At 41.6% G+C, this 13,172-nt stretch overlaps 2 protein-coding genes across 6 annotated transcripts in view; one reads left to right on the top strand and one right to left on the bottom strand.

Annotated features, from left to right (window-relative positions):
• The window catches only part of LOC145964525 (uncharacterized), a 194,940-nt gene that overhangs the window by 66,379 nt on the left and 115,389 nt on the right, over nucleotides 1-13,172 (top strand). For 2 of the 3 annotated variants that reach the window (XR_014436482.1, XM_083087396.1), the window contains exon 4: nucleotides 8,077-8,115. The exons of the other annotated variant lie outside the window; for it this stretch is intronic. Coding sequence is in view for 1 of the 2 variants with exons in the window: in XM_083087396.1 (XP_082943522.1) it covers nucleotides 8,077-8,115 (39 nt within the window). In the remaining variant the exon portion in view is untranslated. The remainder of the gene's footprint in view (nucleotides 1-8,076; nucleotides 8,116-13,172) is intronic. 3 annotated transcript variants of the gene reach the window in all.
• LOC145964524 (LIM domain only protein 3) overlaps nucleotides 1-13,172 on the bottom strand; it is a 111,767-nt gene that overhangs the window by 48,651 nt on the left and 49,944 nt on the right. The window lies entirely within an intron of this gene.

Raw genomic sequence — 13,172 nt, 5'->3', positions numbered from 1 at the left:
ACAAATTTCTTGTAATTTTTTTATTGTATATCACGCGTTAGATTTAATTATTTTAGATTTAAAATGGTTTTTCTCATGGCTTGAAAATATTTGTGTGAAAGAGGATGTTTGATTACTTTTATATAAAAGTATGATACAAATGTCAAAAAATTACGTTGCACAAATATTTGAAGGATCGACAATATCGAGTATTTTTCAATGTGTTACATGTCTCTCTCTCTCTCCCCCCTCTCTCTCTCCCCCTCTCTCTTCTCTTTACGCGTTATATGACAAATATTTTCATAACATCCATTTAATCTCCTATCAGAGCGTATTTTTCAAGTACCGCGTTCGACAGAGATATTTTTAATTGATATTTTGCAACATGTGTACTGCCAATTATCAATGTAAAAGCTAGATTGTATTTTTTGCCAACACCTACAAATACATATATACATCTTAAAATATGAAAATATAGTTGAATTTCAAAGATAAGAAGTAGCGGAGCGACGTTATATACTCGGCGAAGATTTCCTCGCGGGAGAACAAACTCTCAGGTATTACGAAACACGGCACGAACTTCATCGCTATCGGTCCCTATCTAGAACTTCACCGAATTCCGCGTTCGGGACTGAAGTGAGGGGAGAGAGAGAGAGAGAGAAAGGGTTTTAGCGGCTTATCTCCCCGAATCACGCGGTCTCCCGATACGCTTTGGATGCTCTCGCCCGGTCAAGATGGTAATCGAGATCTCGCGGCTTAATTATGCGGAGTTCAGTCGACGGATCCGAGCAGTTATGCTAATCCGACCTTATTAATAAGGACTCGAGTCAGAACGCGGCGCGGAGAACGGTAGCCCTAACCCTTCGTTAAGACCTTCCTTTCGATCCCCTCCTCTCGCATCCTCGCGACTCGCACCCTTTGGGCACCCCACCACTGTCGGGTTAAGCGAGATTTCTCATATAATCGTTTTATCCCTCGTTTACTTTCGGGGGACCTTCCGCGATGTGCTTGGGAAAATCAGCACGCTCTGTAACGCTTTCTGGATTAGCGGCGGAAATGCCGGTCATTTATTAAGAACGACGGCTTACCGCCTTCGAGTCGATACACTTTTGCGCCAAAAATAGAGATAAAAGATTAACAAAGATTTTTGAAGATAATTCGATGGCATTCGAATGCATTTTATATCTACATCAGTGAGAGATAGATAATATATAACAATCTTTAATTTTTTCTCTCCTCTCTCTTTCTCTTTATCTTTCTCGAATAATGATTTCCGAACTCTAATATATTCTGAACAAAAAAAAATTTAAGAATATGTCAGAATTATATTGCTCCGGTTTCTTTTTTGGCTCTTCTTTTCTACCTTCATTCTAACCGTCACAATTTTGACGCTACAATCGGATTGATTCTCGGTTAGGGAGAAGGACTCAACTTTACGACGTTTAACGCGTCGCAATGCGCTTCCGGGCTAAAGTTAGCCGGCGTCGTGACGTTACGTCATGCCGCGAGTTAAACGACAAAACGGAAGCTCTGAACAGCTAGATCAATGACCACGCCTACCGCGACCGCACGCGGCACAATGGGAAATCTAACGAGTCCAGTTAGGGAAAATAATAGTTGTCGTCGGCTACGCGCTCGCTTTGTCACTGGACCCGGGCGGACAAAGGCGACGTCATCGTTTTTGACGGTGCGCCGTCGGCTTTGAATAACCAGGAGCGACAGAGGTGTCAGGACAAGTGGTTCGCTCTGACAATCGGTTATCGGTTATCGGTTATCGGCTATCGAGAACTTTCGAACTTACTGGTCCTTGACAAGACGGCGCGTCGAATTTTATCGTTGACGTGCCTGCGAATTGCGAATATCGTTCCCGCTTTGAGACCTGCGAGAGTTAATTACGATTCTCTGCGATGTGATTGATTCTAAACGAGACACTAATCACATATCATCTTTATCAATTACCAACGCTTGGGCGTTGGCAGCTCTGTATAAGAAAATTCGAACGACACTCGAGATTCTGAAATTAAAAAATATATAGTAAAAATATACGTATTGTTCTGAGACAATTATTCTATTATCTTGATTGGTCAGGCCGAAATATTTGCAACATATTATCCATTTTTCTGAATTTGAGAAAAAGAAAGAGAGACAAAACGAGAGAGAAAAAGAGAGATTTGAATTTTTATTATAAATTTATAAAAAACAGAATATTTACAAAAAATTATATATTACATATTCAAAAACCGTCGACTACCATTAACCGCAAATGCGATAATTTACCGCGTTCAATAATATCATGGAAAGATACTATTGAGTCATAATGAGCTAATCGAATAGAGAAGGGATATAAGATGTTTCTGCAGTCAAGCAAACCAATCTAGTTCCTCTGCTGTTTCTAGAGACTGTAAAGCGAGTATAGGTAGAACGGACGCTTCTGGTTACATTGAGGGGTTAAGGGACGGAGATGGTGGAAGAGACCAAGGGGTTGGACCGGAGTTAGTTTCCGTGGCATTGACGTTCCACAATACAGCCCCCGATGCCGTTGACACCCCTATTTGCAACGACCCCGACGCAATCTCTGCCGTCGCGCGAAACCGCGTCCCGAAAATGCGCCAAGGCGGATCTTATTCAGCCTCTTCCGGCCTCTCAACGCGCTTCCGGACGAGCTTGAAAGTCTCTAAGAAGGACTTTAGAAGGACGGTGGAGCATGAGCTTCTCGGAGATTGCGAAAAAATCCTCGTTTCTTGCATAATGTTACCTTCATATTTTATTTATAGCTATTAATTTTACGTCTGGTAAAGATCGAGCTTTTGCAAAAATATTATATTTTGTTCTTAATGAACGAGTGACTTAACTTTATAATTGTTATAATCGTTTGCTGTTAATTCTCCAGTTCGATTCTCTAACTTTGCATTAACGAAGAATACGTGCAACCTGTCAAGTATACTGATAGTCGTGATCGATAAGACGATATAATACAATGTGCCTTGTGAACCTCCCTCTCGATCCATGATCAATTGTGTCTCCTTTGGAGATGCAGCAATGGCTTCGACACGCGTTACGGCTGTAACTCCAATATCCTACCGTCAGCGAGAATGGAGCACGAATTCGTCGCGTAAATTCTATTATCGTATGGCTTATCGCGAGTATTCGTAGTACAATGGATAATATCGGCGCTTACCGTCCTCGAACGACCGTAAGCGTCGATCAGTGATGTCACTATCAGTTGTTTCCGCCTCACCAGGCACCACACCGTGCCATTCCGACAAGATGGCGTCGGTTCACCAGCGCATATGCATCCGGAGATTTAGTGTTGCAAAAAATGGGGTTGGTAGTAAAGACCTGTGTCCGAAAGTATTATATATTTTTCATTTTCAATTTATAGGATATACAGAGCACGCGCCATTTATTAGCGACAAAATTGTCAGTATTAAAAAATTGTGGCATTAACGAAAATATATTACATTATCCAAAATTATAAAATAGCTATTAATTACACAATGTACCGTGACGCTATCAAAAAGCCACGATGGCTGCTTCAAGTACGAAATTACACATATTAGAAGAAATCAGAATCCAATAAAAATCTTAAAATTATACGAATTATACTTTTTTAAAAAAATGAAATTCAACTTTATTCCACGTAAATCTTTTATTCTCGCGGCATCAACTGAATCCTATTAGATCGCCAGTTGAAGGCTCATTAGTTGCATAGGGCTGTTAAAGGGCCATTAGCTCGCATCCATCTCCCGACAACGGAAAGTTCGATCCGCGATCTTGCTTATCTCGGAGCGGCACGGACCGGCTATTTTTGCCGGTAGCATATCCGGGCGTTATCTTTCGCGCCGGTACGTTACCGATAATGGTGGCAGTCATTCGCGGATGATACGCTGAGATAGCACAGGCGATAGGCGAGGATGGAAAATGCGGCGGCGGCGGCGGCGGTTGAAATCCGGCTAATGGTTTCACTGAATCAAATCGGAGCGGCCGGCGTTTAACGGGGCAAACAGACAGAAAATGGAGCGCGACCGCATATAAAGAGTCGATGATAACGAAATGATATATGGCGACCGCGCGCGCTCGCTCGCTCGCTCATTCGTTCGGTCGTTCGTGCGAATGTATATACAGGGAGGCGAGAAATGAGCCAAACCCGGCATTGCCTTGCCCTGCCCGCCCTCCGACTCGGAGGCCCTTTCGCCTCGGCTTCGCGATACACCCTCTATGTAATGCAACTTCCATCCCCCTGACTGGCGGTGTGATTGATCGGCGTGGAGATACCGGACGATATTCACCGCAGGATTAAGTGAATGCGCGGCCACTTAATAATCCTTATATTATATATCCCCCTATTTTGAGCCGAGTAAATGTGCGGGTTCGCGTTGCGTTTGTTGTCCGGGCGTCAAAGAATAAAGCTGCTGATAAATGGTAATTTTGTTGATGATCTCGAGATTAGAAAAGTCGGAAGAGTGATGTAAGATGCGTTAAAGCGTGCTCTTTTATAAATAGAATGACGCAAAATAAAGCTTGTGCTTTGATCGCCATATTTCGATTAGCTCGGATTCTATAACTACGTGAGGAACTTTAATAAGGCTAATGCGACGATTGAAGCGGAAGTTACGCCAGTCCCATGGGAGAAGGAAGTTCATGGAGAAGCTTAAGAATATATGTTTCCACTGTCGCGCTGCCTACCGAAGCGTTGCTTAATAACCTTCCCCAGGTAATGGCAGGATAATCCAATAGCGCCGTCTAATAATTATCGATTCCATTAGCAAGGATGCTATAAAAATCGTTCCTGGCAAGATCTCACACTCGGCAGCAAAACGAGCATCTTAATTGGATATAAAATTCTTCCTAATAGTAACATATGCTCATTGTGTAATAGTATTGACATTAATGTATTTTTAATATAAACTTGTTGCTTCTAATTTATTTTATCGAAAAACATTCACGAAATTCTAATGTTCTTTGTAAAATTAGCCTTTTATATTAAAAAAATTAATTTTTTTAGTTTAATATTAGAATATCTTTATAAAATACTGATATTAAAAGAAATATACTTTTTGAATTGCATTTAGAAAAGTTCATTCAATTAGCAAGGTGTCTAACTTGTCTAAAGGCTGGCAAAATCTTTTATTTCTTTCGAGAATTTCGAAAGATTCATCGATTCTATGATACATTAAATTCTATGATATATTAAACATTTAATTTTTTTGAGACAAAATGTTTGTAAGGATATTAAACATAAGAAATACAATATAACTTCCGAGCTACATTTGCGAAGAATCTGTGCAAATAAAGTAGGAATCTTTTATTTCTCGAGAATCGGAATCGCCGGCAGCGAGCGATAGCGGAACGGGAACGATTGCTTTAATATTCAACATCCGTAATAGCCGGACATGAGGTTTAGGATTCGTTCAATTATTCAAATCACCGCCTCGTTAGGTCGGTCTAAATCGAGATCTCGGTTATGTCCGGAGGTTGCCTGGGAGGAAATCTAAATTTGCTCGTCGTGCAGTTAAATGTTGCATTAGCTACATACGAAAGCATAATTTATGCATGTGCCAACCAGGCGCGAGGCCGCCGATACCTGATCGATAGCTAGCGCCACATTTACAATCGATCGAAATAACATTAAAGACGCAGTGCGGATATTCTGTTCTCTATTAAAAGCACCGTCCTTCCCTTCTGGAAAGAAATTTTCAAGGAGCTAAAGGAGAAGCCAAAATTCTTCCGCCGTGCTGTTCGTTCGCGCTGGTAGCGAAAAGCTTTCCTAGAGACTTTAACGCTCGTTGCCGAGCTTTAAATAATGCATGAACAGTCAGTCAAAAAATAAGCGTCCAAGAGGCCCGGAAGGGAGTTCTTTCCTTTCTCCAGTCGGCCGGCAGTCGGCACGCCGGAAATGAGAACGTAGACAAGCAGCATTCATTTCTGATTCAGGCGAAACATTCACCGAGACAGGAGGATAGCTCGATGAACATGGAGTGTAACCATGCATAATCGGGGGAGCTCTTGAAAAATTATTATAGTATTTCCTAAGTAAAAATATTAGAGACTGATTAATTTAATATAATATTTAATAACAAATAAAGGAAAAATTTTATTGTAATAATAGTTGTCGCAAAATCGATCGTACTGTTATGTTGAATGGTGGGACGAGGGTCTTGGTCATTTTCACCCAGAATTGCCTATTAGTGCTTAATCGGTGCCTGATTAAAAATTACAGATTAAAGCTGCCCCGCGGGAGTTTTCGAGCTGCCCGGCACGGCTGACCAAACCGTAACTAAGTTTCGTACACGCCCTCGGGCTGTGTTGACTAAATTTCTCGAGCAGATAATCACGAGGGTGGCGTATACTTTTACATCCTTGAAGCAAGAGGAAGTAAACTCAGCAATCTTCTGATCTTGGTTTACTTTGGTTGAAAATTCTGTTTTCATATACATTGCTGACATGTTCAAACTTTATTAAAAAGTATTTATTATATGTTAATTATCTCTTTTAAATTTTGTGGCATAAAAAACGATATTCATAATTTAAGTCATTCAAAAAAAGACTTAAGAAATATAAAATAATAGAAATACTTAAAAAATATAAAATATATGTCCTTTAATAAATGTATTAATCTCAAGAATTTTGTTCATACAAATTATAATATACAGAACTAATATCGCGAGCTTAAAAAATTTGTGATGGTTTCTATAAAGCTTAAATTCCCTAGAATGCTTGGGAAAATAAAAAAAACTTAAATTATTTAATAAGATAGTGTTTTTCTCTCGTTCTCGCAAAAACTCTCGTGACGTGCACGTCAAGAGATACATCTGGCTGGATTACATCGTTCATTTTCTCACACGCACGCCTGTACGATTAATTGCCAGCAAAACTCCGAACCATGGGTGCGCGTAGTCGGCGAGTATTTAGCATAAAATGTAAAATAAGCCGCGGCTCGAGCATAAATTGTATTCCCATTAGGAGAGTAGCGGGGCGCTAGTCGGGGAAAGAGGGGGTACATTTGAATACGAGCGGATTAAAAATTAAATATTACCGCGGAAAAGGGCCGGCGATTAGAGCGCGCACGGCAGAAATGAAAAACCGTCCGTACGCGAAGGGCGGTGGAAAGGCAAAGCGTTAGGGGGAAGGGGAGGCCCGAGCAACGAAAGTTGCGCAAAATAAAGCAGACGGCGTCATGGTTCTTGCAAAAAAAAGAATTAAACGCTCTTTAATAATTCGCAATCGAGGCAACGAGGCGTTGCCGATTCGACGGCGAATTTTTTAGCCGTTCGCCCGCACTTGAAAAAGAACGAGATGTCTTCCTGTCACGCTATATCAATAGCGCTTATTACAGATAAATTAAAAATTATTCTCCTCGACTAAACTAGCGCTTTAGTTAGACAAATCTTTAGGATTTTCCAATGCGAATCTATCAAAGTTCGGCTGATAACTCCGCGAATGCAAATATAATAATCGCAGCTGCAAATCACTATACATTCTCCCGAGGCCGTGATATCGCCGCGGCTGCGGCGCCATAACCATTTTTCACAATTTCTGGCAGGCGGTGGCGGCGGCAGCAGCAATGCGAGCTCGGCACAAGTGGCCGTATCTCGCGAGCTCTCTTTCTTCTCCGGGACATTAAGGCCCCGGAGCGGCGCGAACGAAACGGTTAACTAAGACATCAGTCATAATACGCGAGACAACCGGATGCCGAGGCAGGCTGGGGGCGTAAAGGGTCCTCGTAACTTCTCGTTTGCCCAGCTTTTGTTTGTGATACCCCCGCGCGGCCGCGCGCGACGTATCTTTCTAACGCCAGAAACTGCCTTTATGTCTCGACGAGATCCGTACATCAAAGTTTATAGGCTGAGAACGAAGACACAACGAAACGAGGTGTCGTTAAACTTGCCGCGAGATGCGACTCGTGAATATTCGATTATGCGAACGGTCATGGAGGCGTAACGCGTGTATAATGTATGCTTTACTTTAAGACATTTTTAACTTTTTCGAGGCGCGGTTAGAAAGATATTTCATATTGCATTAAAAATGTTATGCCTAGATAAGTATTTAGATATTATAGAGAAAATATATCATTTCATCATTTTTGTTATTTTACAGATCAGGACGCTGAACACGACAAGAGTCAACTTTAATCCTGTAAGTGCATTTTGTTTATGAAATATATTTAAATTGTGAATCGGCGGAATCAAATTCGTTGAAAATTAAACTTCTAACATTAGTGATAGGTCGTGTAAGATAGACAAATGCGTTCTGGTCAGTTGGGAAAGACCGGGACGGGATGAGAGATTTACAAGTTTAGTTACCGGCGATCACACCCCTGGGACTCGGGCTTGATGGGACGCGCCGGCTATCGATATGAAGTTCAGCAGAACTCTTCGTGTACCAGAGTTGGCTGACAACTCTTTCCGGTTCAAACGATTGTTATATAGTTTGAATTTTGTAAAGAAAGATACATTTTCGAGATAGTTATCATTAAAATATTACCGCTGAAATGAGAGAGATGTCTTCCTCCTCCTAAAAATATCTTCGACATCGCCGAAGGATTTACGCGAACTGGAATGGCCAGGTTTTGCCGACGTCCGTCGCCAACAAATCTCTTCTACTTCCTAACCGTTACGGATAGCCGGCCATTAGAGTGTCATCTTTTCCCACATTTATGAATGACCAGTCGCGGATAAGCCCTTGTGGAATATATCGTCGTAGAACCGGCACACCGTGCGCCGACGCATTTGTTTGAATTACTTTATATCCTACGATTTTTTATTATCAGTATCTCCTTCGACCATACGTGCCTATACGGCGAGCGCACAAAATCGCAGCGTTTTCTCTGTCGGAGAAATATATCGCGTTCTCGTCTTATCTCCTCTCGCGAAAGAAATCGCTCGTGCGTACATCGGTTCATGAAACTCACCCCTCAGTTTCAAGTAGCATTCAATTTTCACGAGAACGAGAGAGATCTTCTTCAAACATATATGTATCTCTTATCTCATATTTACGAAGCCTAAGCCAACTATATATATATATTATAAAAGATACGACGAGAAAAGCATAATTATAAACTTGATCGAATAAGAAAAGTACAAGGATGATTCTGAAATTATTGCCATTTGATAATATCTTACAGTAATATTTTCTTGCTGATATTTTACGCGTAAAAAAATTCAATGTACGAATTCCCCCCTCTGTGTCAACTTGCCCCGACAATACTGTGCTACTGCAAAATACAGCGTTAGTTCGTCCTGGATCGTCCCGTTCGGCGGTCCAAAACCGCGTCGCATAATGGGAAAATTTGCGTAAACGACGGGGTCATTAAACGCCCCCTCTTGCGCGCGAATGTGCGTGGCGGTCGCCAATGTGGAGACGGGGCTATAACTCGCGGTAATACCAACCTAACCGTGTACCCATGATTATAACGCTGCCAATTAGTCAAGCCGGCTTAGGATGGCAACCGTGCTCCGGAACAAACGTCTATGTATACATACACATGTGTACATGTTTTCTCCCTCTCCTTCTCTCTCTCTCTCTCTCTCTCTCTATTTCACTACGTAGCACCCGCCACAATTCGATGCGAAAGGGAGCATTCTCGTATATAAGAACGAGTACTTGAAAATATCCAACTTTTATACTGCAGACAAAGCCTAGTCTTAGTTTTCAGCTTTGACGGAATTTAAATGACATGTGCGAAATTTCTCGTTAATTGAAATTGAAATTTTAAAGCCATGAAAATCCTTGAAAAATCTTTCCATTTAATTTCTTTATGTCACCTAAATTTGAATACAATAAGATGATATCATTCTCTAAAAGGAATAACCGATTTCACATTTATTTATGAAAGTAAATGCAGCGAATATATTTCAACGTCCCATATGTTCTATAAAAGGATTAAGATCCAAGCTTTGTAGTGAGTAATATGTTATTCTCCACCGGTGATTATATCGGCGTTTCGCGATACGTCGTCGTGTTTCATGCAATGCGGGAGCAGTAGCGGAGCAAGTTTAGTAATTATTTAGCTAAATTGCGGAGCACTTGGTGCCGCGCGACGCGGCATGTGTTTGTAACCGGCGAAAAATCTCTGAATTAATGCTCCGCCATTAATTACGTTTATGAGTCCAAATTGTCTCGGTAGCACGGAATTTATGCAAATGTAGTTTGCGAATTCGACGATCACGTCTGCGGATGCCAGAAAGCGCCGTGTGCGCGGTTTGGCCTAAAGCGCCAAGCGTGTCTGTAATTTGCTATATAACGCGATACGTACGTGATGCACAGTTGCAAACATCTCAAATATAACGATATAGTATAAAGTTTCCTTGATTCGAGAAGTTTTAGTAAAAGCTTCCTTCGGAAGAAAATCCTATATGCGCGATATGTAAAATTTTGAGATAGGTCACACATGCGAGAAGGGATTAATATAAAATATTGTAAATGATTAAATTAAATTTTTTTATTTTGTGTCATTATTATTATTATTTGTAATTAATATTATAAATTTAAGTATATAACATCTCTCCATTATTTCAATTCAATAATATTTATATATTTAATTCTCGACGTTAAAATTAATGAATTTAATGCTCTACTTTCTACCGGGCGACAAACAGTCCTTACAGACAGCTGGCCAGCGATTTCGCGTGATATTAAATTTAACAGAAACACGCGATTGTAGTAGGTTCCTGTTTTACGTTGCTATCCAAAGGCAGCGTTGCGATAAAAATTATTTAGCGTTCACTCGCGCCTGACCTCTCTCGTCGAGCGGGAATCAGATTTCCAATCCGATCAATCCGACAGGCCCGGCTGGCCGGTTAATTTTACTTTGTATCACTACCGACTACTTTTTTGCCTTACCGGTGAGCGCGGCCGCTGACAGGGTATGCGAACTGACGTATTCCGCACAACGGAGCGGAACGGCGTGGCCGCGGAGTGACGGAACCAGGAATAACGTGCCCTTAACGAATCCGCAAATTGAAAATCTCCGGTGCGACCGCATCGCTGATTTCCAAGAGGCGGTCGGCCGCCCGCGTTTGTTTTCGCGTACGTCCTCTCCGCCGCCCCGATTCCAGAACACTGACCCCCTAGCCCGAGGCCCCAATTTTCTCTCTCGCTCCCCTTCTCTTTCTTTCTCGCTCTCCGACGCGGCATAGGTATCAGCTGTTTAATTAATTTCGCCTTGTCCCGCGCAAATGAAATGGAGGAGTATAATATGCGATCTGACGCGCCGGCTTTAAAAAGCGTCCGGCTGCATTCGCACACGTTACATCGCTTGTTTTTTTCGGGATATGTTTTCAAGATAGACTCGCGTATAATGTTTACTAACAATTTCTTGTTGAAAATTTTAGAGAAACGGGATTGCACGAAAATTAGTTTTTTTTTTTAGAAATAATACTGCAGTATCTAAATGACTGGCATATACTGCAGTATCTAAATGACAAGCTTGACAAGAAGATACTTGAGACGGTAGAAATTAAAATTTAATTTTTGCGATATACAAATTGTAGAGATTAAATTAAATTAGCGTAGAATGCAAGTATACGCGTAAAATATACCTGTTATATTTGTATCAAAAATTAGATTTGCTTTAATCTCGTTGATCGAAAATTTGTCCACCTTTCGATTTGCGCTCGTTAATCGAGTACGGGCGGGCGACAGCGGGCGCTTTCACGGCTGTCCATCACAGCGGCCGCTATTAGGGTAGCTCTTGTAAAGTATGGATTTGGACCAATCGTATAGATGCCGCGGGATAGGCACCTATCGCGTGTTTCGAGGATGCCGCGGGCCACGCTCGATACCAGCTTTATTAGTTCGCGGTAATAAATCAGGAGACAGATCAATTTTGCAGTGCCTCCTCCCCCCCTCCCCCCTTCCTGATTTCCGTCCTGGGGACATCAGATACAAAATTTGCAGCTCGCTCGTGCAAACTGCACCAACGTTCCTTCCGGTTTTCAGCTTTGTTATCGAATATCCACGCGGCCGGTATTTCATAAAATTTCAACGATATTAAGCATCGAGTTTACACTGTATTTGAGTTTTTCATATTCTCTATCGAGAAAGAGTTATCTCTCTCTCCTCTTTTCTTCTTTTTAAATTTATTCTTTGTTTGATATTGAATTTGCCTTCTCTCTGCAAGTTACGCTCTCGCGTTTTTAGAAAGCAAGTTTCAATATCGTATTTATATCTACATCGTTTTGACAGCTTTAAGAGATCACGTGCTATAATCTTTTCGAGAGCTTTTTGGAATATTAACTCTCTCGCACTTTTACACCCCCCTGATACAAAACTATAGTACAAACGTAACGTTGATCGTATCGTTATTGCTTTTTACGTTTACTTTTCATCCCAACTATAACAGAGCGCGGCAATTGAATTTTGCCAAAGCCAGACATCGCTCGCGCTCTCGCGAGCGCGAGAGCGAGCGACATCCGTCAACAGTAAAATTCAAAGCGGCAACTTTTGGAAAAATATCGTCGCCCCCGGACGCGCTCGAAAGCGCGCGTGGCACAAACGAGAAGGTAAGCTCGCCGTTTGACGTTTTTCGACGGGTTAGTACGACGACACGTCCGGCACAGAAATTAGCGTTACCGTGCGCGGCGCCGTTGGTTAACGATAGGCAGGGAGGGATGGTTGAAAAGGGCGGGAGGGAGGAACGGAGGGAAAGCTCTGCGTTCGCGAGGGTGACCAGGCGGATGGCTTCCATATACATACATCGACAGGCGCACATCGATTATATGCTCGATTAATTCGCGACCATGCCGAACCCTTGGTCCGTACGTCCGTCCATCCATTCGCTAACCCGCTCGGCCGTTTGCTCGTTCGCTCGCTCGCTCGTTCGCGCGCGCGCTCACACATGTGGGATCGATCCCGCGCATGGACATACGCACTTAGCGTTTGAAACTTTGCGCCTATTGTCGGCGAAATTTTAAAAGCAACGCTAAGAACACAACTTTGATTAGAAGATGTATAATTTGATTTTTTAATTAATTTTGATTTAATTCGTTATAACTTCTCTACATTAATTGTATGATTCTAGTTAATTTTTTTAATTCGTTAATATGGAATGTAATTTATTGTTATACTGAGATACTAGACATTTAGAAGAATTTATAAAAGATTCATTTTTTTAAATAAAAAAGTTTAAATACGTTTCAGGATGAATAGTCTTAACAATTGTCTACCGAATTCAAATTCGTATTATGAGAGAA

This window comes from Camponotus vicinus, unplaced genomic scaffold, assembly GCF_025532165.1.
Source record: "Camponotus vicinus isolate PSW18456_S1 unplaced genomic scaffold, iyCamVici1.0 SCAF_13, whole genome shotgun sequence".
Taxonomy (NCBI): domain Eukaryota; kingdom Metazoa; phylum Arthropoda; class Insecta; order Hymenoptera; family Formicidae; genus Camponotus; species Camponotus vicinus.
Note: the sequence above shows the minus strand (reverse complement) of the source record. Positions and strands in the feature narration are given on the sequence as shown.